The 26,503-nt window shown below is 36.6% G+C and overlaps 1 protein-coding gene across 18 annotated transcripts in view; it reads left to right on the plus strand.

The window, feature by feature from the left end:
- The window catches only part of Dlg1 (discs large MAGUK scaffold protein 1), a 188,745-nt gene that overhangs the window by 74,751 nt on the left and 87,491 nt on the right, over positions 1-26,503 (plus strand). For 7 of the 18 annotated variants that reach the window (XM_051149734.1, XM_051149736.1, XM_051149735.1 and 4 more), the window contains 2 exons: positions 16,936-17,031; positions 23,581-23,634. In XM_051149734.1, the coding sequence (XP_051005691.1) occupies positions 16,936-17,031; positions 23,581-23,634 (150 nt within the window). Of the gene's footprint in view, positions 1-118; positions 841-16,935; positions 17,032-23,580; positions 23,635-26,503 lie in introns of those variants that run through there. The other 11 variants (XM_051149739.1, XM_051149741.1, XM_051149742.1 and 8 more) reach the window with 7 other exon arrangements.

Raw genomic sequence — 26,503 nt, forward strand, 5'->3', positions numbered from 1 at the left:
ATCAAAATTTGTGAATAGCGATACTCTTTTAATGAAATTACAGTCAAAGCTGTTAGCAGAAAGAAACCTTGTATTTTAAAATTCAGTTGGTATTTATAATTTATGTAAGCAGTGAAGATGCCATTGGATTTTACTCTACACTGATTAAAACTTCGTAACCCGGGCTTTCTCCACCCAGTGCATTAAATCAGTCAGCCCCAAAGGGTCTTGGTAGCCCAGTGTTTGTAACATCCTTCTGTACCTGCTAATCGACCTCACTTCCTGGATTTCAGTCCGTCTAGTTATCAGCTAACAAAAGAACAGCTTTTGGTTCCTGCAGACGCTGGTGAAAAAATAATCACGAGAAAGAAATCCACCTTATGTCGTCTTTTTCTGACTGCAAAAATAAACTCAGCCATCATACAGCTAACAGGTACAGAAGGAAGATACAAGCTCGTTCATAGGAAGAAACCACAGAGAAAATGAGCATCATTTCTCAAGGTTTTTATTTTCCCTGATCTACAAGTGATGCTGCTGTAATTCTAGCTGCAGTTTTTACCGATCATTCACCACTCAGCAGCTGGTAGAGAAGTAGACTGCTTGGCAACCACCTGCAGGGCTGCAGAGATGAATTACATTTTCGGAAACAACACACTGCTGTACTCTCGCGCCAGTCGAGGAGGCAATACTAGCTCTAGCCATGGCTCAGTAGGCCCTAAGCAGAAACACTGGGCAAAAAAGGGCTCGTCAGATGAACTGCAAGCTGAGCCAGAACCTTCACGCTGGCAGCAGATAGTTGCATTTTTCACTCGAAGACACAGCTTTATTGACTGCATCTCGGTAGCCACCAGCTCCACCCAGGTAACATGCCACTTGTTGAAATTATTTTCAATATATTTATGTTCTATATGCTTTGCTGTGATGTTTTAGGGTAGATTTATTAATAAAAATGAGTCTTCGGTGTTATCTTGCCACTGACATTTTATGTTTTTAGTCCATCTATGCAGGTCTTTAGCACAGAAGGGAAAATGAAAAACATTTTCCCTTATGTTATGTAATGCTAAACAAAACAGTCTGCTATTCTACTAAATCACTTCTCTGAAAATGTAAAGTCATTAGCACATGAGTTAAAATGCAAGTTCATGCTCATCTTATTTTTAGATGGTGTTAAATGCTATGAAGAATGAATGATGCTTGAGCAAAAGAAAATAACCTGATTATTTAGTTTTTGTGTGTTAGTAGATAACCTTAGGGAAGCACTATAGGAAAGAAACAAAAATAAGCTTATATTTTTATTTTTAATGTTTTGAGAATAGATAAAATGTGATACAGTTAGCTGATATTATATATTTATCTTAATGTTATATTAAATTGATTTATCCAAGAGATTAATGAGTCCTTCCATTTTAGAAACATATACTGTCTAAGGCTAATCTGGGATTGGAAAACGTGTACAATTGCACAGTCATAGAATATATTTAACACATTCACATTTTAAAGAAGCGAGCAAACATCAACAGTCCTAATGTTTTAAAAAGTCCCATAAAATTACCTCTTTAAGGAGAAATAAATATTGAATATAGGAGAATAAAATAAAAAAAAAAAACAGTTGAATGAAATGCTTGTGGTTTGGTATAAAAGATGATGAAAGGAAATATTAATTTTTTAAAAATATATTTTTAGCAGCTAGTCATTGAACTAGTAAAAGTGAAAGAGTAAAAAATAGTCTAATTTAAGAACAAATTAAGAATAGTTTTTCCTTTCATATCAGTAATTCTTAATATGCATATAATGCATATATAATCTTTTGGACCTTTAAAAATCAAATTTCCTTTAAAATTATTTCTTCAAGCACTAGAGACACACAGTAAACATAAATACAACTGCCAACCTGGTTTATTTGTTTTAGCTGCTGGAGTTTTCTCAATGAATTTTGGTAGTAAAATGGCAACTTCTATGGAAAGTCAGAAATTCTACCCATCTCTTACACACTTAAGAGAAATTATAAGAGTAGGACGCATCATCATCCTATTTGTAGGCACTGGGTTACTTCCAGCCAGAACTTACTGAAAGCCAATGATTGACTCTTCAATTGAACACTGACTAAGAATTTTTTTTGTCTTGATTCTGATCATAAAAGGATGAAAATATCAAAGGCTAATGTTACTATTTGTTATAGATGAATAAATGATATTTTCATACCAATAAAAAGATACCTCAATATTGATGGTTTATATAAACAAACTACTGCATATTATGTGTATATACATATTGATATATCTGATGTTCATCTTAAGCGCATACAAATGTAAAGACCAATAGTTCACACATAAAACTATAGAAAGCATAGAATTAGAATACAGTAACCTAGACACTAAAATGGCTGTAACCCCTATGCGCTGCTCAGTATTCCTCCTCTCCCCCACAGCTGGTATTGTTGTGTTTGTGTGCTGAAGAATGAGCTAGGCTCCCTTGCAAACCCCCTGAGAGTCCTCTTGCCCTTTCCATTACCTTTGTGCTTTGCCTATGGAAGTATAAATACCTAGGTCAAAGGTTTTCACTTGTTTTTCCTGATGTAATTATATTTCACTTTTCTTTCATACCCTTTTCTGACTGATGAGTGGTATAATTTATATGTTCAAGTCTTTAGTTATGACTTATGGAAATTTGCTTTATAGGATAAAATATAGTGGAATTGAAAAAGAACTTGAGACATGATTGTATCTTAGTTAATGCTGGAGTACATTTTTATAATAACTCAGGCTTGGCAGTTTTATTTTGTAGCACCAAAGAAATTTGCATGTTGTTTGTCAGGAGCAAAGTAGATGAATGAATGATACTTCATATTTGTTGAGCATATACTATGTAGTTACTGTGAATATGCTTTGTCTTGTGCTTGGTAAATAGCAAGGTTTCCTGCCTTGATGTTATCCAAAATGAACTTTTTAAAGATTTGATAGGAAGATTAACTTTTAATCTAATTCCTTTAAACTGGGTTATACTTTACCAAACTGGAGAGTTATTACTAAATTAAGTTTTAATTATTATCTCAACCACTGCTCTGATTCCCAGACACACCCTGCAAAAAGAAATTTACTTACAGATTCATTTTAAGCATTTGTCTATGAGAGGCTTTTATGTTCAAAACTAAGATTGTGCCAGGTTCCATGGAATATTTGGAACTTTTAGGAAGTCATTGCATTCTAAATGATAAGGAAACCAAATAGTTACAGAAATCTCCAAGATACCAAATGCTTTGGTGCGCAAGAAATGTTTGTTAAATTAATATCTGCTTCAGGTACTTGGAATGTTATTCCTAATGGCACACTCTTCCCTTACAGATGCTGTCTCTAGCTCTTCAGAGTGCTTCATTTCTTTGTCTTGTCTTTTCTTCTCTTGCGTCATGTTATTCTCAGGCCACACAAACCCTGTGCTCCTCACCCCTTTAACCCTCACCAATAATGATAGAAATGTTGCTTATGTTACTATCACCTTTCAGCTGGTTTTACTTCAGAAGTTTACACTGTGATTTGGGAAAAAGGACTTTTTATTTATTATTAAAATGTGTTACAAGTTAGTTTACCTTCCTATAATTTTTTCTTCAGCGATTTGATCAGAGACTTTATACTATAAATACATTTATTTATAAGCAATGTGGAACATTCCTTTCCTTTGGTTCCTGACATCATCACGTAATGCCTTTCTTTTGTTGTCATTACTAGTTTGTAGATAACTAGACATCATCCCCCTTCTTTGGTTCATGACTATAAAAACTGCTTTTGGGGCCAGGTGATGCACATCCTTAATCCCAGCACTCGAGCGGCAGAGGCAAGAGGGTCTCTTAAGTTTGAGGCCAGCTTTGGTCTACAGAGCAAGTTCCAGGACAGCCGAGACTACACAGAGAAACCCTGTCTTGAAAAAACAAAAACACTGTGTTCTGCAATCTCAACTCATTCATCTTTCCTAAGACTCCCACCAGTAAAATCAACTGCCATCAGTCAGAGTTTCCTTTCTCTCCCTGCCATCCGCACTTCCTCTAATCACTGTGACTTGCTGAGTATTTACGCAGCTGACTTACTATCTTTGCTCTGCCCACTATTTGTATAACCATTCTTAGTGACTTTCCGTGTGCTTACATAATCTACCTAAACTCTTGGCTCTTCTACTTTTGATATCTTTATCTATAGGGACCTTATGTTTTCTGTCACCTGAACAGTCTACTCAGATGATTATGTTCAGGACTTTTCAATACCATTCATCATATCACTTAAATCTCTGATGCAAGCATTTCACATGACTACCACTGTTTTCCTTTCAGCTCACTTTGTTCAGTGCTTCCACTACAGTGATTTTTTTTCATCCTCTTAAGATCCCAGGCACCAGTGATTTTCTTTTTTTTAACTGTCTCTTGCCACTCATTCATCCCTGATTGCCTTACTCAGTCAACTTTTTGGTAATCTCAACTCTCTTCCCCGTCACTGTATTGGAAGCATCTATACTTTAATTGCAGCTTTGCCTTCTCCACAGAAGTACTGAAAACTACCCAGAAGCCTGCCGTACCCATTTTCTAGTCTCATTCTAAGTTGATAATCTTCTGTATTTTAGCTGTTGCAGTAAATTCACTTCCCTACTAGATCTCACTCCCGTTTGACTATTGAAGGCCTCATCAGACTCCTTTCTTCATTCTGTCATTCGCTTGTCCTTGAGTACTAGGTAACTGCTGTAAACTGAGACGTCTCCCACTAACACAAACAAGTGCAAATGCCTCTCTGTACATTATATCAAATCCCTCAGCCAGTTTCACTCTTCACCTCCTGAACAAGAGATTATAACACGATTGATTAAAGCTTTTTTCACTTTTGACTCTTGGATGCTGACCTTCTAATATTCTACTAGCTTCAATTTCCTTTGGAGTATTTTCCACTTTCTTGTTGCTAAGTAGGGTACAGTGTTGAATTTGTGTGTGTGTGTGTGTGTGTGTATTTTCAAATAATCTTTTCAAGATTTCTTTCTTTAGCTCAAAACTAGTTTTTGTATATTAGACTTTGTAGCTATAGCTTCCTGTTTACTCATATTTTCACTTGAGTTAAGCATATGAAATATGAAATTTTATTATTATTCTTGACTTTCTTTGTTTTCATTTAACTTTAAATCTTTCATTTGTTTTCTTTATTCTTTGTTGTTGTGGTTTTTTGATGGGGGAAAAATTAGCATAGCCTTGCCTACGCTAATAAGCATGCTCTGCCACTGCGCTACATGTCAGCCCCAAGAGAGTTTTTAACCTTATTACTTCCTGTCCTTATGTATGCTGAGGATCTAAAGACAAAGCCCGTGGGGTTACCTTCTTTTCTTTTGCTCCACTTCCAAGAAAACAGCAAATCCTATTGGCTTTAGGTTTAGGATCTGCTTCTCCCTCTCTTCCCACTCTCTACCTGTCTAGGTGATACCTTTCCTACAGACACCAGTCTCCTTTTACTTTTCTAATTTTCTTCTTAATATTTTAGTATGAACTGGTTCTTGTCATGGTTTTGTTTGCTTGTTTGGTTTTGTTTTGTTTTAAGCTTATAGCTTTAAAAAAGATTTATGGCTGGATGCATTGGTACATGCCTGTAACCCCAGCATTAGGGGAGTCAGAGGCAAGCGGATCTTTATGAGTTCGAGGTCAGCCTGGTCTACAAAGTGAGTCAAGGTCATCCAAGGCTACACAGAGAAAACCTGTCTCAAAAAACAAAAACCAAACCCAAAACACCCAAGATTTATGTTTAACCATCTGCATGTGTGTGAGCATGTGCATATGAGTGAGTGGAAGTGAAGGTCAGAGTCTGTTTCCTTCACCAGATTGTCAGTTCCCTGTAGGTAGAGTTTTCTGCTTGTGTAGTATTGTTGCAACATAACAAATACAACAACAGCAAAAATATTGAATTAGGGAAGAAACAGGCAGCTCAGCTAATGTAGATTTTTCTGTCATTTCTGTCTTAATCCCTCCTCGAATCATTTATATATTGCCTTAGTGTTAAACTGATAATCTGCCTGATAACTCCTTTCTTATGTGTCCCACCAGAGAGAAAGGAAGGTGGAAAAAGTCTTTGGTTTTCTCAGAGTGAGGATGACTATGTAACTCGCAGGTGTTAGATGGAAAGAGGGTACTAGTAATAACTAGAGTGGGACAACAAATCCAAACACGCATCTCCTAGGCCAACAAGGGCATATGGTTACCTATGTGTATCCATTGTCTTCTGCCTTACAGCTAGGCAACAGCTGTCAGCGTTCCTACCAAGACATCTTCATCTTGGAGTCTCCTAGATTCCCACCTTGATATGAGTACTGTTTTCATAAAGCTGGTCCCAGAAAGGGGAGGGAGGGACAGTCCTCATCTTTAAGAGGCTGCTTATTTTTAGTGGCATGGTGTCTTTGCATTAAACTGGAATATATACAAAGTATGAATGTGTATATAAAGGCAGCCTTTTCAAACTACATCAGAAATGCTGACTCTGATTAAGAGTAGGATAGTTTCCCAGAGAACGGGGTAGAAATGGTCTGTTTAACTGGTTATAAGATGCTTCTTTGGGCCGGAACATTTATTTAATTCCTCACTCAAAAGGCCACGACTTTGTAAGATTAATGCCATGACTCACAGTCATTCTTTCACAGGAAGACTGTTGAGGGGCAGGCATATGTTGTTATATTTCCATTTGTCTTACAGCACACCTTTATGTGTTTAGTATTTAAGGACCAATTATTGGTACAGAAGAACACCTTAGAAACTACAGATACTAAACAAAAAGTATTTTACAAAATTTATTTTTGACCATACAACCTAGCAGTGATCATCTTTAGAATCTGTTCAAATTTATTGCACTTAGGTCCACACAAAAACTGTAGAGAGGTGTTTATAAAACTGTAGAGAGGTGTTTATAATTGCTTATCGTTGTCAAAACCTAAAAGCAACTAAGATGCCCTTCAGTGGGTGAATTGATACACATCTAGGTTTTGACAACGATAAACAATTATAAACATCTGTCTGCAGTTTTTGTGTGGACTTAAGTTTGTAATAAATTTGGAAGAGATTTCTTTTACTGGTGCAGGATGCTGATAGTGGGCGGGCCAAGGGTGTGCAGGAACTTGCTGTACTCGGCATTCAGTTTTCTGTGAACCTAAATCTGGTCTGAAAATTAAATTCTATTAAAAAATACAAACTTGCTATCTTAAATTTAGATTGGCTTAGTCTGAAGAACTAAATGAGAAATATTTTATGTAAGTTTTCATCTGTGCAGCTTCTATATAATGTCTTGATGTAGTTGGCCCTTCTGTCGAGGACAAATAGGCTAAAAGAAACACCATATTTTTACGTATTTTAATATATTCAAGTATATTTTAAAGTTAACTTTAAACTAAACTGCTGAAAAAGCATCGAGCGACATATCTATGGAGTCTTCAGGTTTATTGGACTTGCACTTGGCTCTTTGTTTATTTTTAGGCAGTGTCATTTTTCTAAGAGTCAAACTGTGTGCTTCTTACCACGGTTTTGTTGAGTGTCATCTGTTGAACTATAAGCTTCAGAAGGGCTGGTCCTATAAAAAATGATGCAGCTCCTTTTATATTCCTAGAGCCTAGCATAGTGAATGTATTGGTAAGTTTGTTGAATAATAAGTAAATATAGGTGCTTATTTCCATTTCATCTTGTAATGTTTGAAAGGAAGCTTAGAACTTCCAAATATGATTTGGGCATTATTATTTTCACAAACTTTGTGTAGAACTGTGGCTTAAAAATTGGCACATCTACACCAAAGGTTTTGTAAGATAATGTATATTTCACAAGTAGGTAGAAACCTGAGGAAAAACAATTTGTTTGTTATGTGGGGTCCAACAGTGAAGAGCACTGGCCAGCAGTGGTGGTGCTTTAGTCCCAGCACTCAAGAAGCAGAAGTAGGTGGATTTCTGGAATTTTGAGGCCAGCCTGGTCTACATAACAAGTTCTAGAACAGCCAGGCAACACAGAGTACTTTGTCTCAAAAGACAAAAGCAAGAACAACAGAAAACCCACTCTACCAGACACACATATGGTGCACTAAATGCACAAAAGCAAAAACACTTGTACACATAAAATAAATTAGAAAAATTATGTGAAGTGATATACTTTACACATAAAGAACTTAAATTGTATCATTAAAGCATGTTTTTAAAAGATTTTTTGCTTTACTACAATCCCCCCAACAATGTTATTCAGTTTTAGAATTTGAGAAATGTAAAAATAATTGTTTAGATCATGTGGAAAACAGTAGCCTATAATTACTACTTTGTTTAAGAAACTTTTAAGTATGCCTACTAATGTGATCATTTTACAGTTACACTATTTTATGTATGTATAGATCAACTGGCCATGTTATCTGACAGGAGGATTTTTTTTTTTAATGTGTATGTGCCGTACGTGCTCAGGTCACTGTGAAGGCCTGAACAGGATGTTGGATAACATGGAGCTGAAGTTACCTTGCAGTTGTGAGCTGCCTGGTGTGGGTGCTGGGAACTGACCTCCAGGCCTGGAAGGAGCAGAAAGCTCTCTTCACTGCTGAGCTAGCTCTCCAAACCCAGAAGTAGAATTTTAAAAGGAGTCTAACCCAGCTTCTGACCCTGGATATTTAAAGACATTGCCACTGTACACATATTTATAGAGATGGTTCAGAAGTTAAGCACATGGATGCTCTTTAATAGGACCCAGGCTCAGTTCCCAGCATCCACAACCATCTGTAATGCCAATTGCCGGGAATCCAGTATATTCTTCCAGCCTCTCTGGGCATAGGTTTGCAAGTGTTACACAAACAAGTATGCTTGGACAAAACACCTGTAATCATAAAATATAACAGAAGATTAGCTGGGTCTCTTACATTTGAGGCCAGTCTAATCTACCTAGAATGTTACAGGCCAGCCAAGCTTCCATAATGAAATTTGTCTCAAAAAAAAAAAAAAGAAAGAAAGAAAAAAAGAAAAAAAAAGAAAAAAAAGAAAGAAAGAAAAAGAAAAAAAGAAAAGAAAGAAAAAGAAAAACGAAAAAAAGAAAAGAAAAAACGATAACAAAAATTGTATCAGAGAACTAAAAAGGGTAGATAGGAATGAATGTCATGGTAAAGCTGATAGTAGCAGCAAAAAACACTCCAAGTCTAAGAGAATAGAATCCAAGTTAAAATCAGGAAACTCACAGGTTGAGAGGAGAGACACCATGGACTTGATCATATAAGCTCTCATGAGAAGATGTACTTTGAAGTACAGTTGAAGAGGGAAGGATGAAACTCTACAGACTGTTGACTCTCACATCGGCCAGCATTAGCGGTTAGCTGTAGAGGACAGGGGAGTAGGCAGTTGGCTTTGTTTTTGTTTTTTCTTGGTGGTGATGGTGGTGGTCGTGGTGGTTTGCATTTTTACACTTAGAAATTTGTGTTGTAAGATTGGTAAATAGAATGCCTTGAGTACTTCTGATTGCGTGTAACTACCCAGCTATGCAGAAGAATCTTTAATCAGTGTCTGCTCTGTGTACAACATGTGAGGAACCAAGAAGAGGAAGAGCAAGTATTGAAAATCTACTCCAGAATCTGTTTTAATAGTCACAAGGTTTTGTTCATCCAACACACGTGGCTTCCTGTGACACTGAACATAAAGAAAAAACTAAACAGAAAGAATTGCTTTTGTAGACTTCATATCAAAATAGAAGGCAATGTAATTACCAAAAACATGGCATTCTGGAAGAAAAGTTATGAAAGAAATAAGAAAGATGTGGGGAGGTGATAAGATTACTGATGGAGACTTTGATCTGAAGGTGATAATTTGAAGACAGGAAGGATTGGTAGAATTGAGACTGTAGTTATCTAAGCAAGAACATTCTTGGAAGAAAAGTATGTAGCAAGTGGAAAGGTGTAGAGTATTTAAGAGTGGCAGGTCAGTGTAACTGACGTAGTAAGTGGAGGGAGAGCGTCAGACCACAGCGTCAGAAGGCTAGCGGGCCTACCTCATGGGCGTGTGGAGAGAGGACTAGAACAGAGCAGACACGGCTACTAAGGAGCATTAAAGGGCCCATTTTAGTTTAGTAGCTTATGAAAGCCATGGTGCTATGTGTTTATCCAGCCAGTTCTGAAAAGTATCAAAGATAAAGGCATATTACAATTGATCGTTTCCTCCTTGTGTTAATTATGTAACCATGTCTTTAAATTCAGTCTTTAAGTCTCTGTTTTCTTTACATTTTTAGTGACTGAGTCATTCTTTTTAAAGGTTGTTAGCTGAATGATAATTTAAAATAATGAAGAGATAAGAAACTTTAACTGAATTTTATGAATTCTTACAGCTAGAAGTAATAGATTCATGAGCTAAGTTAATCTTGCCTGTGTAAACTAACAGTTCCCATCCGTGCTTCTACTAGACCTATTTAATTACTAGACCTATTTTCCTAATTCCCATAGCTATTTTAAGTGTTAAAAAATATTTGTATTTTGATATCACTTGTGGTTTATTTAAAAGTGCGTCTGGTCTCACACACACTCTCCTCTGAGATACTGGCATGGGTGTCATACACACACAACTAGTTGAATACTTTTTTTTTTTTTTTTTTGCTATACAAGTTTATATTAAAGATATAATATGTTTGCAGTGACAGTGGCAAAGAGCAGATGAGTCATAAGAAAAATATTAAACCATGAAAAACACCTTTTGTCCTGCAGACATTGATCCTCTCTTGAATACGGTAATTCCCAAGTAGAATTTGTATAAATCTACTTTGTTATATTTTATCCTCTGCAAACATTCAAAAGGCTTGCGGTTTTTTTCCTGGCCCTCTTTTTCTTTTAAGTAGCTGCTTTGACATTTAATCAGAAGTGCCTCATTGTGGCCTAGTAGATCTTTAAACAAAGGGCCAAAGAACTTGGATTAAGAATCCTAACTATACCATGGACAAACTCAAGATCCTGAGTCACCTCTGCCTGAGTGGTATAGGGTGGTTATTTTGTTGTCTAAGATGCTGATACCAAAGATTTAATTTATTTATTTCAATTTTTTCCTTAAAAACACAGTGTACTTTTAGACCTTGAATTTTTGTTTGTTTGTTTAGTCTAAGTTCATTTTACTGATTCTATGAAGCATGATAATATAAAATGTAAGCATTAGCTTCTTGGTATTGTTATTTTATCATCAGTTTTACATTCTGAAAAACATTTTTTTGTTGTTGTTTTATCCGTTGTTTATTTATGTTTTTGTCTTTTGATTACAGGAAGCTAAGTTTTAAACCCAGGGCTCCGCGCTTGCTAAGCAAGTATTTCTACCACTGAGCTAATCTCTTGCAGTCCTCAAGGTCTTGATAAATAATTAGCAAGAAAGATAAATATTTATAGTATTATAGCTCTTTTATGTCTAATTATCTAGGAAATAATTTTTAGTTGTTATTGTGGGATTGTTTTGTTTTGTTGTGTTTCATTGTGACAGGGGATCTGGGTAGTCCTGGGTGTCCTGGAACTTGCTGTGTAGAACAGGCTGGCCTCAAACTCCCAGAGCTCTTCCTGCCTCTGCTTCCTGAGTGCTGGGACTAGAGGCGTGCACCACCATGCCCCGCTGCGGACAATATCCTCAAATAGTACGCACTGCCCATCAGTCCCCAAGGCATATTAACTATGCATTCCCTGTTTTTAGCTGACCAGTCCTGTCAATTTCACCAATACTGCCATTCAGCTTGTGTTAGCAGTTACCTCTCAACTATGTTATCACAGTCTCCTAACTAACCTCTTGTCTCTTCCTCTAGGATTTGCCTGTATGTAATAGAAAGCACATTAGCTGTTCTGAGCAGGAAGGGACTGGATAAAGTAGGCTCACACAATGTGTATGTATCGTTGAATGCCTAAAAATGAAGGTCAACACGATGTCATTGTAAATGAGGTGCACATTGCTTCACATTACATAGAAATCTATGTTTTGGGTACCTGTTTGCTAAATTAGGATTATAAATTAGTATTTTAAAAAAAAACCTATGTAGAAAATTAGTACAATTTTGTTAAATCAGTTTTAAGCATTTTTCAGCTAATTGCCAGTGTGATGTTTGTTTCAAAAGTACTTGAAAATGTGTATAATCTATCCAATTATTTTATAGAAATTTAGTTTTCTGCAGTGTTCCTTCAGACACTGTTAATATTATAACCTCTGTTGTCATGGAAACAAGTCTCCAAAGGCAGCCTCAGAGGCTAATGATTCCGTGGTGTTGCTATGGATAGAAACAACTGAGACTGTTGCTAGTCATGTGACTAAGATTTAAAAAAAAACAATAACAGATCTCTGTTGAGCTGATCTTACCGAGTGATGCAAACAGAGCAGGACAGGAATGATGTAATGGTTATTGTCTTCTTGATTTTTATGGCTATAGAAGATTTTTAAAGTTCAAAATGCTATTCTCTACTCTTTTCTGAAACAGCCCAAATATAAGGATTACTTTATATTACGTCATTATTTAAACCACAGATGTATATTACATATGACATTTTTCAACTTAGAGTCTTACCCAGCTCCCAGGTATTTTATCATATTCTCAGATGTGTTCAAATTCCCTTCGTCTTTTCACTCTATTCTGTAAAGTCTAGTGTCTATCATCTCTCACCACCTTTTATTTGATAGTTGGGGGGGGGGGCTGTATTTTTGTTTCAAGCAACTTAAATGGATTTTTGTTCCTCTATCATTTGTGGCTTGGTGTTTTATTTGTTGGTCATTTATTATTAAGTATTTGATTGCTTGAGAGGTAGGATATATATTCTTTCACAGAATTTTTTAATTCCTGGTGCTTTATAGACAATGAAATAAGTTAATACGTCATAGGTTGTTTTGGGGATTTTTAAAGAAACAATACTTAGATCCTTCCCAAATAAAGTAGATTCTAGAACAGGCTCTGAAAAAGAAGGGGCAGTCGGGGCTTAAATGTAACATAACATAAAAGGACTAATAGTTTATCATAAAGGGATTTGGAGAGCAGCTGACCAGTTGTAGTTGGCTTTTAAATTTGAGGTGAGCCGGTAACTTTGCCCAATTTTACATGACCTGTAACCCTTACCCTAATATCAGGGCTCCAATGGTCACTCCTCATATGTAGTGTTTTTCCTACTAGACCATACAACTCAAAGCTACAACAAAGAGACACAGGGTACTCCTCTTAGAGGTGATGGATATGTTCACATCTGTATTGTGCTGTATTATTCTCATAAGTTTCATTTATGCCACTCTGTCAGATTATGTACATTTGTACTCTTGGAGCTGGAGAGATGACTCTGGTTAAGAGCATTAGCTGCTTGCTCTTCTAGACTCACCAGAACACACGTGGCGGCTCACACCCATTTGCAACTCTACTTCTGTGTAATCTGGAACCCTCTTCAGGCAATGCATTTGTGTGGTGCAGACATGCTTACAGCCAAAGTATTCATATGCAATAAAAATTAAAATACTTAGTTTATGTTAGTCTTGCTACAGTAAAATTGCTTATAAAAATTGAACAATTTATAGACTGATAATTATTACAACTTGATGACTACGGCTAGTTATTTTGTAGTCTTATCACTTAGTTTGGATTTGTTTGTTTGATTAGATTCAGTTAATTGTGTTTGGTAGAAATAGCACCAAAGTGAGTGTTGTCATTGCATCCTGTCAGATAGTGTCGCACTTCAATCTGTTCTGTTAGTGGTAATGCTAGCTCTGATCACTAAAGATAGTGACTGTTAGGTTCACTCAGGTTGGTATTTTGAGGGGTTACATTATTCGGTGTGTGTCCCATTCAGATGTCTATCAAGTTAAATGAAATAAAAGTTTCACTTAGGAACAGCAAGAAAAAGTTTGGTCCACTGTTGTTTCTTAAATAAATTACAACCCAATGGCTGCCAGGTGATGGTTTTATAATTCCAGCAATTCTTCTACACCTTTTGTTAGCATTTTATTTGAAGGAAATACATTCTGTTTATTAATTCATGTATGTATTTATACACTATGGGCTCTTCTGCTTTATTTATTGAGTTTTATGCCGCCGTTCCTCTTGTGGCTTGAAAGAGATTTTCTCCCATAGGCTCAAGTTTTTCAGCACTTGGTCTTCAGTGAGTGGTACTGCTTGAAGAGATAATGGAATCTGAAGGTGATACAGCCTTGCTGTAGGAAGTGTGTCACTAGGGGCGGGCTTTGAGACTTTCATAGCCTCCTTCCACTTCATGGTCTCTCAGTGCCTCCTGTGTGTAGAGATGACAAGTGAGACCAGCCAGCTTCCTGCTCTTACCAGCTTGTCACTACTTCCTGCCATGTGGACTCGAGCCTTTAGAACCATAAGCCAAAATAGGTTTTTCTTAAGTTTCGTTTAGTCCTAGTATGTTATCACAGCAAAAGAAAAATATTTGAGTTTCAGGTAAATCCTGGGTGGTAGCCCTTCACAATATTATTAGGCTCTTTGATTTTTATTTATTTTATTTATTTATTTATTTATTTTATTTATTTTTTTTTTTTTTTTGGAGATCCAGGTGATGTTGTACTCACTGAATTCTAGCACTGGAGCCAGCCGTTTCTGAAAGGGCCCTCTTTTGTTTTTTTATTTGACTGGATATTCAGAAATCAAGATTTGGGTACTAGATATATATGTGTAGGCTTTTGAGGTAGTAAGTGTTCTCAGGCGGACCTAAGAAATACATTTATGACGGTATTTAGTTTGGTTTCTATATGTATTGAAAAGCCGTGTGTTTATACCAGTACTTCAGTTCTGGTCTCGCAGTATAGGTCCATGCTGATTTTTTTCCCTCCCTTTTCATAATTTATAACTTTTTTTCTAACATGAGAAATCTTGCTCCCATTGCCCTTTATATACTTGTCTCCCTTACACCGTCCATCGCGGTCACCGTTCTCACTGCTTCAGTTCTTAGAGGCTTGCCTTTGTTCTCGGGCTGTGCCCACACTGACCCCGTGCTTATGAGCTCCTCACACTGTGGGGCATTGTTCCCTCCCCTGCATCCCCTACACACAGTGGATAGCATCTCTTGACCCTACTTTGGGTCCAACAATGTATAGCTCTCTGTTCAAGAAGTTGTTTTGGTTACTTCTCTCAGTATGGTTGGAAATAGGAATCAGTATTCATTTGACCTTTCAGTATGTATAGCTAGGTGATCTGAAACAGGTCTTTCAAAACCATTCTTCCCCGGTGCTTTGTCATAAGTCATTTTAAAGGTCATGTAAGTATTGACTGAAAATTGATTGCTTACCACTTACTAATTCCAAGCTTCAAATAGAGAATTCAGAAGTCTTTTCTATAATAAAAATGTAGAAATGGTAACTGAAGCTCCAAGTCAAAGCCATGGACCCGTTTCACTCACAGTGTACTTTTTTTTTCCATTGTGGTAAAGTGACATAGCATAAATTGTTCTCTTTAACATGTGTGTGTGTGCACGCACATATGTGAATATATATATATATATATATATATATATATATATATATATATATACACACACACACACGCACACACAGTGTGCGTGTGTGTGTGTGTGTGTTTTCTGCCACCATGTATGTCAGGGTACTTGATCCCATAACAAACGTCAGATCCCCTGGAACTGGAGTCATACATACGGGAACCTGATACTCAAACCCAGGTTCTCTGCGAGCACAGTCAGTGCCTTTAACCCCTGAGCCATCTCTCCAAACCCTTATTTTAGCCTTTTAAGTATATAATTCAGTGACATTAAGTATATTCACAATATTATATAAATGTCATCACTCCTCATTTTTAAGAGTTACTTCTTTTGGAGGAGGAGAGATTGATTTTTTTTTCCCCCCAGCATAAAATCTAATGGCTAACAATGTGTTTGAAGGGGAAATTAGAAATTCAGGTCGCAGAGTCCAGTAATTCTAGCTCATATATCAGAGTTACTATTCTTACAGCATTACTGAAACTCAAAATGTCTTTAGAGCACATTCATTGTGTTTGTCTTCTAGAGGATGTGCTGATGAGAAGTGATTTGTTTTATGTTACTATGCACAGATCTTCCACCTCTCACCCTGTATTTATAGCATCTCTATGTATTTATTGTTAACAGTTGGAGAAATCAAATTCAAAATAAAAGCAAGAGTGGGCACAATCACAATCCTGACTGCAGTTGTTAACTTTTCAAACCTTTTTTCCATTTTTCATAAGTCTCATCTCTTTTAACTTGACTTATAAGCAAGTATGGATTATTTTAACTGCTTCCTAACATTTAATGTTAGTGGCTAACATTACATAGAATGTCTTTGGTTATTTAGGGTATTATGCAGTTCCCCAGTTGTAAGCATTGTATACCTTACAAGTTTTATATTTTCAAGTTGTTCCTTGAGAGTAAATTAAACTAAGTCAGAGTTCAGACAGTAGATGTTTACTGACAGATTACTTTTTCTGCTCCCTGCCCCCAGTTTTGCCATTGTCTGGCACATAAAGGTTAATAACTTTACCGGAACATTAGGTAGGTTATTTATTGTTCTTGGTAGCAGAGTTTTAATAGTATGGATTATTTTAAATGATACAAACTCAGTTTGGAAATTTTCTTTTTAAATTCTTTCTATGGATTTATCAACTTATTACTTATATGGTAGACTAATAATTTTATTTCAATATGAAAAGGGAAAATAGTCAAATACCTTCTGGATGCTAGAAAGGTTTTTTGCAACTTGTCTATAAAACAAGCATGTCATGAAGTAGTTCTTGATTGTCTTTATTGATATGTCTAAAGTGCAGATCTTAATCAGAGACTTTGACACATTATTAAGTTGATGGCCATAATTGTTGCTGAAATAATTAGGACAGTCCATTACTTAAAGTAATACCTTAATAATTTTCCATTTATTAATTATTATGAAGAACTATAATTTACCTTTATGGTACAACTTTTTGTTTGTTTCTCTTTTATTTGCTGTTTGTTCCTGATTTTTTGTCATTGATGATTTTAGCCCACAGAAGCTGTTCCTCCCTCTCCCACTGTCCCCGTGACCCCTGCCCTGCCAGGCCCTGCTGAGAGTACTGTCGTCCTGCCCTCCACACCACAGGTTCTTATTGGTTTCTTTTTTCTTTTTAAAAATTTAATTTGCATTCAATGTTTTATTTGTATCTTTAAAACTGTTGAGGTATTTTTGTTGTCATTGTTGTTAGGTGTATTAATTTGCTTTGACTTGAGTTGGGATTTAAGATGGGCTCAACATTTGCCGATTTGGTAGTCTACAAAGTGTAGTGCGTTCTGAACTTAACATTATATCGAAGCTTTAGTTATTTGTTATCATGCCTTTATACTTGTAACTGTGTTTAAAGCAAGTTTTATATTTTGTTTTTATAAACTTGTCTAATTTTTTAATGTAGTGGTCCTGCTCATTTGCTAGATCCATTCTTTTATATGGCACTGTTTCTCGGTGTATGTTTTTCTTCTTTGGAAATAGTCAGCTTTGTGTTATTTGGTTAAATCCCATACTTTACATTTATTAAAATGAGTTATATCTCAATTGTATGCAAACTCCTGTTTTAGAGACAAGGCCTAGTGTAATCTGTGTTGGCTTTGATTCTGGTCCTGCTGCTGCCGCCACTTCCAGAGTACTTTGGGTATAGTTATGTGCTATGATGCTCTGTTTCTTTGTGAGCTATTTACATGATCTTCATTACTGCTCCAAACTAAAATCTACTTTTTTCAAGTATATGGAACAGTAAGATAAAATAAAATCATAGCCAAATGTCAGTGAATTTGATACTTTTCTCACAAGTTCCAAGGAATGGTTTGTTGACACTTTACTGCCCTTGCAGCACAGTTATTCAGTCAAATTAATACTGAGTGTTATGTATAATATTAATGATCTCTGGATTGAGAGCTTTTAGTACCACTTCAAATGTAAATGTGTTCGTAGATTCTTTTGCTGAAATTAGTGAGTCACGTATCTCTAGGTACACACTAGGTGAACATAGTGTGTGTGAATATAATTGCAGCCCCGTTGAGAGGGAGATGAAGGAAATTGTGGTCACTCACATCTGAGGGTTTCCCCTCTGCTAAAATTAGAAAATCAGTCAGAGCAGCCATACTAAATGCGATTCTAGGAGAAAGCATCAGTATTACAGTGAGACCTTAATATGTAATGACTGCTTTATACTAATAAGACTTCTGTAGAGTCTTCACCTTTTGTGGAATCATTCAGAATTCATTCACTAGAACCATTATGAACTGAATAGGTAAATCCAGATACATATTATTTCCCTATTGCAGAGTGAGCAGTAAGCAAGCTAAAAGTTATTATAACATCGTAGGGATAGATATGTTGTAAAAAGTCTAGTGGTATGACATTTTTTGAAAGCTTATTTTACTTGTTTCTTCCACTATTTTGTCTTAAAATAGTTTGCTAGAATCCCTTGAGATTTTGTATAGGTCTCTATATTTAATTAGGAGCCTGTCCTTCTTTTTTCAGATTTCTTTTATTTATTTACTCAGTGCCCCTAACTTAGCACTCTACTACTATTGTAAGTTGCTGAAACATTCATAGTCTTAGAATTAAAAAAAGAAAAAATTCTAGGTCGGCCTGACTTGGTTTGAGCTCAGTCCAGCCACCACCGCTGCCAAGTGAGTGTTCACAGTGATGGGTCCTTTCAGCAAATCTGCGTTACTAATGTAGGTGATGTGGCTTTAAGTCCCAATTTCAGTTACTAGAAGAAGAGAGAATAGTGTATCTGCATAGTGTCTTGCATGGAATCCCCTCATACTATCTACTTAACTTTTGGGGGGTAGGGGGAGAGAATGAGAGCACCAATGAACAAATTTAAAAGTAAGTGAACAGCCGGGCAGGGTGGCTCACACACCTTTAATTCCCAACAATGGAGAGGCAGAGGCAGGAGAATCTCTTTGAGTTCAAGGCTGGCATGGTCCTACATAGCGAGCTCAAGAACTACATAGAGTTTCTATCGAAAAACAAACAAATCAAGAGCCTATGTATACAAGAAAAGAAATATCCTCAGTAAGTTTTCTGAACACTACTGATGTCCTCGGATGGTGCTAATCCATGCTGTATAATATGAGAAGACAGTGAGTTTGTTCCCACTCTTAAATATAACACATTTATTGTTAAAAAAAATTAATAGAACATTAGATGTTTGTTCACAGATAAGCTTTGAAACATACTCCTAAGGAATGTGGTTCAACAAGTAAAGTAAAGGTCAGGTGGCTCACAATCATCTTTAACTCCAACTCCAGAGCAATTAGCACTCTCTTCTGGCCTCTGCAGGCACTTTTTTTAAAATTAAAATTTAATTGTTTAACTCTCATCCAAGAAGTTTCTTCCTGTAGTAGATGGGCTTTAGCACAGAGACCCACAACTGAACAGTGAAAGATCATGGAACACTTAGCCCTGAATGGGACGCCTTCACCCACCCCCTCACTTCATACAGTCCTCTTGGGTAAAGGGTTTGAATATTCATTATGGTTTCCTATAGTCAGATGTCACTGAATAACAATGCAGTAGAGATCTTGGGCCAGGTCTTGGCATATTTTGTCTTTGGAAGTGAGATGTGGGAAATTTCCGACCTAAAATAATTAAAAAACAGAAAGCAGGGCCTACTCCAGTCAGTATAAAACCTTGAAAACCTTAATGGGACAAGACACAGTGTGCAATGAGCATCCTTGCTCATAAGGAACAACAGAAGAATCGTGTAAAATTCCTTTCAGGTGTTTACTACAACTATATAAACATGTTTATTTTCTATGTAGCTACACTTTCTGTCTTGTGTGAGAAGCGACCTGTTCTTTATCTTTCTTGGTAGCATAGCTTAACATTACTGTGATACATATCTATCTGCATTGTGTATGTGTCTTCCAGGTCAGCTCAGTTGTGCTCCTCCATGCATTCCTGTTACTGCAAATTAGAAAAATATAAAACACTATTTTAACAAACATCATGTCTACATCTTATAATACGTAAAATTAGAACGTTTTAAGTTAGTGGTTTTCATTTCCCACCTACGGATACCATCTTATATGTTAACATCTCTTTAGGTGCTTAAACTTGAAGTAGTCAGACCACTTTGCCATTGGAGCTTCATGTCTGTAAGCTCTTACTTCAAATAACCTTTTATGGCATATTTTTCTTTCTTTATAATTGTTTTTAATAATAAAATATGTGGTAAACCAAAAACTAACACATTAGAATGGGGCAAAACAAAAAAGCAGAAGGAAAAGAGCCCAAAAGACGGCACTAGAATCAGGCCCACTCATTGACACACTCAGGAGTTCTATAAAAACAGTAAGCGGAAGCCATAATCAATACCTGGGGCCCTAGTGCGGACTCTCTCAGGCATTCTGAGTTCAGATGAGCTTTGGCCGTGTGTATTAAGAGGGCCTTTGTTTCTTGGTGTCCTCTATTTCCTTTGGCTCTTAGACTCTTTCTGCCTCCTCTCTTGTGGGGTTCTCTGAGCTCTGAGGGAAGGGATTTGATGGAGACGTCTCATTTAGGGCTCAGTGTTCCAAGTCTCTCTCCTATTATGACATATTTTTTTCAGATTGCTAGTTTTTCTTAATGTCGTGATAGATGTATCTCCCAGATGCTAGATTGATTTAAATTTTTCATTAATCCTTAATGGGAACATTCATGGTTTTTCCTTTCAGTTTCATGTTTCTTGAGGTTTCCCCACAGGTATGGTCACTCTTAAGTTTTAGCTATATCTATAGACAACGTATTTACCATTGTTTAATTTTTAATATAAGATTGTGTTGAAATATACTATTTCAATGTTATAAATTACTAGAACAAAAAATAAAGCATCTATACAATGATGATGAATTATTCCTAACAGGTAGCTAACATGGTAATGATTGTGTGTAATATATTAATAAGTTATGGAAATTACATTTCCATAAGTAACCTAGCCATTGGTGACTGATACAGATAAGCAGAGAGAACCAAATGGCTTTCCTTCCATAGTGATTGAGGAATATAATTCCTTTTGTTTCTTCTCTGAAATTGTTTAGGCAGAATATAGTGAAGTCGTATCATGCATAAGGTAAAAAATTACCAGTCTGAATAATCTCATTATGCCACTGAGAAATGAGTCATTTCAACTGTAAAGTCTCAGGTATCTGAGCTTTGTTTAGTAGTAGTTTACAGGTAGAATCTTTATTATTTTTAATGTCACTAAATCGTCAAAGATAGACTACTTGTACAGCGTTGAACATGTAGTAGTGCATGCTGTCTTTGTGTGTAATGAAATACTGCCAGTTCATTTAAACTGTCCTTGTATGCATGTAACCAAAAAGGAAGCTGCATTGCACTTAATGATTTTTATCGTATCATTCAGATAAGTAGTTGGATGATGGTAGGCTATCATTTGAGTTCCGTTTGTAGCTCAGGGTGTTCTTGAACTTGAGGTTCTCTTCTTCAGCCTTATGGAGGGATTGCAAGCAGATGCCTCCCCACTTTTTAAAGTAAATTACTTTTTAAAGTAACTTACACAGTTGGACACGGTGGTTTATGCTTGTAATCCTAGGATTTGGAAAGCTGAGTGAGGCAGGGGCATTGCTATGAGTTTGAGGCCAGCCTGGTCTACTACATACAGAATTACAGGTCTTGGGTTTTACTGTGTGACTCTACCTCAAAACAACAAAAACTTCAATTTAAATACATAAATAAAAAGCCATTTTACATATTTTGAAGAAACCTGTTTTGGTTAAAATGTGCTTTCATACAACTTTGCTGTGTAATTGAGGTTTTATTGTTGAGTTTTTTTGTTTGTTTGTTCGTTTTTCTTTTGGTTTTTTTTTGTTTGTTTGTTTGGTGTGTGTGTGTGTGTGTGTGTGGTTTTTGTTTTTCGAGAACAGGTTTCTCTATTTTATCTTGGCCATTCTAGACTTGCTTTGTAGACCAGGCTCAACTCACAGCGATCCTCCTGCCTCTGCCTCCCAAGCGCTGGGATTAAAGTGTGCCCCACCATGCCCAGCTTTGTTTGTTTCTTTGGTTGGTTGGTTTTTGGTTTTTCGAGACAGGGTCTCTCTGTGTTAGCCTTGGCTGTCCTGAACTCACTTTTGTAGACCAGGCTGACCTCAAACACATAGGGATCCACCTGCCTCTGCCTCCTGAGTGTGCACCACCACTGCCCAGCTTGTTTGTTTGTTTTAAGATAAAGGTTTCTCTGTATAGCCCTGGCTGTCCTGGAACTCACTCTGTAGACTAGGCTGACTTCGAACTCAGAAATCCGCTGCCTAAGTATCTCTTTCTCTGAAAATTTATTTAAAGGATAATCTCCTTTCCTGTTCAGTTAACATGTTGTTTGATTTAGCACTCTTATCAAACTTAAATCTTCTTTTAATGTTGGTGAACTTATCATTCTAGTATGGTTTTCATTTGATAGTTAATTTTATTCCTTAGTATCATTCATGTAAAAAAATGAATTTTAACGTAACAGGAAACCAGGGTTTTTTCCTTTCAAACTTGTGTAGGTGATCATTGTTATCCTTGTTTGTGTGCTGTAACAGATTATTACTATGTGAATGGTCTAGAGTAACCGCAAAGAACAGGACTTGCAGCCCAAAATAATCTAGAGCCTTTACATGGAGAAAGATTCTAATTTTCTCTAAAATCTGTGATTGATTTTTCTGTGTGGCAGATAGTTTTATGTTTGTTTTGAGGCGACTCTCTCTTTTTTCTTTTTTTAACATTCAAACAAATCATTGTTGGTGGATTTCCCATGTTGAAAAATGATTGGAATCTTTTGGGGGATCTTTGGAAATAAAATACCTGAGCTTCTACAAAAAGTATTTTTGCTTTGTTTTACTAAAGCATGTCAGTTTTAGAGAAGACTATGGTGGCCTTCTTTTCAAATCCTAAATTTATATCTGTTTTAATAGAAATAGAACCAGGGGCTGGAGAGATGGCTCTGTGGTTAAAAAGTGCTTGCCATGCAAGAGTGAGGACCAGAGTTCAGATCCCCAGAGCCCATCAAAATTGTGGTGGGTGTGGCAGCCCTGCCTGTAATTCTAGTCTTCCGGATTTAGAAGACATAAAGGGAGGGGGAAGGATCCCTAGAGTAAGCTAAGTAGCCACACAAGCCGCATCCGTGAGACTGGGTTTTACTGAGAAAACCTACCTCAAAGAATGATGAACTAGCAGTCAAGGATGATTCCACACATTAACTTCAGATCTCCACATACACATTTTCACATGTGTGCCACATATATGCAAATATGTGCATATACATTAACACACATGAAAATAGAAAAAGGAAAACAGAATAACATTTTTTTTCTCAAAAGCAAATCTAGTTCCAACTATGTATACCTTAATTCCCTTCACTTCGCTCTATCATTTATTGTATCTCACCTGAATGTATTGTTTAATATGTAGAAAGCTCAAATAAAAGCATAACTTTAGAAATAGCAAGCCAGTGAACTGCAGCCCCTGGGAGGCTGCATCAGGAGGATCACAAGTTCGAGCCCAGACTGGGCTACAATGCAGTACCCGGTCTCAAACCAAAATGAAAAACTAACAGCAAGTCTTTGTTACGTGGTAATATTTGGAACATGATAATGTAGCTTGTCGGTTTCCTCGTAACACTAACACTTTACAATTCTTTCTTCACAGGCAAATCCTCCTCCAGTGTTGGTCAACACAGACAGCGTGGAGACACCAACTTATGTAAGTTCTATTTTATCACCAGAGTTAAATAACTCGGCGGTTTTCATTCAATTTGATGTAGTCACAAAGACCACAGCAGCATTGTTTTCTATAATTAGTTTTACTTAAGACTTTGTGTACCACTGCAAACCTCATCATGATGGTACACAATTATAATTCTGGCCTTCAGGAAGCAGGACCAGAGTGAGCCACAGTGTAAGATCAGCCTGGGCTACATGGTGAGTTTGAGGCAAGCCTGGAATACATGAGACCCTATTTCAAAACATTTTTTGTTTCTAGTAGTATAAAAAATATTTATAATTGGTAGTAAATTAAATCATGCTATCTTGTTTTGGTTGATTTGCTATAGTAAATGAAACAATACTATCTTTTTAAAGGACTTAAAGAAGAAATGGTAAATACAGAAAAAAGATTTGAGTTTATTAATAACTTTTACCGAGTGCTTTTCTATATTCAATAAGTTAAAAGGTGGACTTTATTTATTTGCTTTTCATATGTACGAGTGTTTGACTGGCTACATGTCTATGCAGCGTGTGTGTGCAGTGCCTGAAGAGGCCAGAAGAGAATGTAAGATTCCCACCTGAAAGTGGAGTTACAGGTAGTTGCAAGCCACTATGTGGGTGCTGGGAATTGAGCCCAGATCTTTGGGAAGAACAGCCTATGATCTTAAACTGCTGAGCCATCTCTCTAGCCTAACCCATAATAATTTTGTATAGTCACTTACATAATGCTTATAGTCACAGTCATTGTAGAATTTTAATTGCAAGATTAGTTTTTTTAGCAAACTGATTTGTATATTTGTATGTGAAGAAATAATTAGTTAAAACTCCAATTCTAAGTGTATTATTTTTCATAAACTTACTTTCTTAGAAAAACACTCTCCTTTCAAGATCAGTAGCCAGAGCAGTATGACCTAAAATTTTCATTTGAAAGAGAAATGGCTTTGCAGGCCACAAGCTGGCAGCCTGTGCATTAAGTAGAAGCGGTGCTCTCTATGCTCTCAAAAGGCTGAGCTCGTTTTTAATGGTGCATTATTTTTATAGTCTTAGGAGATCCTTTTACCCATTTTTAAAAAATTCATAGTTAATTTTCAGTTTATATAATAAGCATTTTATTCTGTATCTGTATAAATGGTGTGTGGCATATTTGGGGGATTTAAAAGACCCTGTAAGAAACTTAATGCAAACCCAAGAAAGCTGTTCTCTCTCTTTGAACGTCTTCACTCATTCAGTGCTGCCCCCTCATACTGACAGTGAATACTTGAAAAGAACTTTGTTAGAGACTGTTTCTGACATTTACATGTTTGGTGCAGAGGCTAAGGAGGAGGATGCGGCATGAAAGCCAGAAGACAATTTTCAGGATTGCAAGAGTCTTTCTTCTGTAAGGGATTAGACAGTTGAACACAGGCCATCAGCCTTGGCAGCACATGTCTTTACCTACTGAGCCAACTTACCAGCCCAGAATTTTGTGCTTTTGTTAATATGTTCTTAGCACACTTTCTCTAGGGTTTTTTTCCCCCTTGAAGTATGTTTTGTTTAGGAGTAAAATCAGCGATTACATATTTGTATTTTAAACTCTTTTTAGCTAGTAGATTATAAAATATTATAACAGAAAATTACAGTGTCATAAAGAAAATGAATGCACATTTTAGAGAAAAATAATCACATTGAACTATGAAGCAACAATCTTAAAATCTATGTAGTTTCAACTTTTAGTGGTATGATAATGAAAATATTTTTCAAGCCAAACAAAATATATTGAGGGTTTTCTAGACAATCCCCATGACTTGAGATTTGATCGGAAGATTCAAGACAAAACAATTTATTTATTATTGAGAAATATATTAGTAGCTGCTGGATATGGTAGCCTACATCTGTAATTTTAGCACTTCAGGTTAAGGTGGGAAGACTGAATTTGAGGCCAGCCTGGGCTACAATAAGATCCTGTTTCAAAAACAAGGATGGGGAGATGGTTCAGTCAATAATTACTTATGGCCCTCGATCTGTTTCCCAAAACACTTGTGAAATAAAGCCCGGTGAGTTAGGCATGGTGGGACATGCTTTTAATCTCAACACTGGAAAGGCAGAACCAGACAGATCTGTGTGAGTTTGAGGCCGACTGGTCTATGTAAAGAGTTTTAGACCAGCTAATAGAACACATTTGAGACCCTGTCTCAAAATAACAACAACAAAAAGCCAGGTCTGGTGTCCTGTGCTTCTAATACCAGCACTGCAGAGCCAGAGATAGGTGGGCCCCAGGGGCTAACTTGGTGAGTTTCAGGCCAGTAAAAGACCTTATTTCAGAAATCCAGGCAGACAACATCCAAAGACCACAATCCATGATTGCCCTCTCGCCTGTCATGCCAACATGAGTACCTGCAAACATGTGAATGTTCCCACACACAAATGCTAACCCTTCTATCTTATTTACTTTCTATTGCTGTGAAGAAACGTTATGACCAAAGCAACTGACAGAAGAAAGAGTTTATTGAGGACTTGTTTACAGTTCAAAAAGTTAGTCCATGACCATAGTGATGGGGAGCTTAGTGGTAAGGCAGACATGACAATGAAATAGTAGCTGAGAGCTTATATATATTAAGGCAACAGTCACAAAGAGTGGAGAAAGATAGCTAACTGAGGGTGATCTGGGCTTTTGAAACCTCTAAACACACTCCTAGTGTCACACCTCCTCCAACAAGGCCATACCTTCTAATCCTCCCCAAACAGTTCCACCCACTGAGGTCCAAGCATTCGCATTTGTGAGCCTTTGGAGGTCACCACATCACCTTAACTGTATAGCAAGTGAGAGTTTACAGTCAGATTATGAGGCTAAGTAGCTAGAAGAGTTCATGTTTAAACTTTCTTAGCTT

Source organism: Acomys russatus, chromosome 8, assembly GCF_903995435.1.
Source record: "Acomys russatus chromosome 8, mAcoRus1.1, whole genome shotgun sequence".
Lineage (NCBI taxonomy): Eukaryota > Metazoa > Chordata > Mammalia > Rodentia > Muridae > Acomys > Acomys russatus.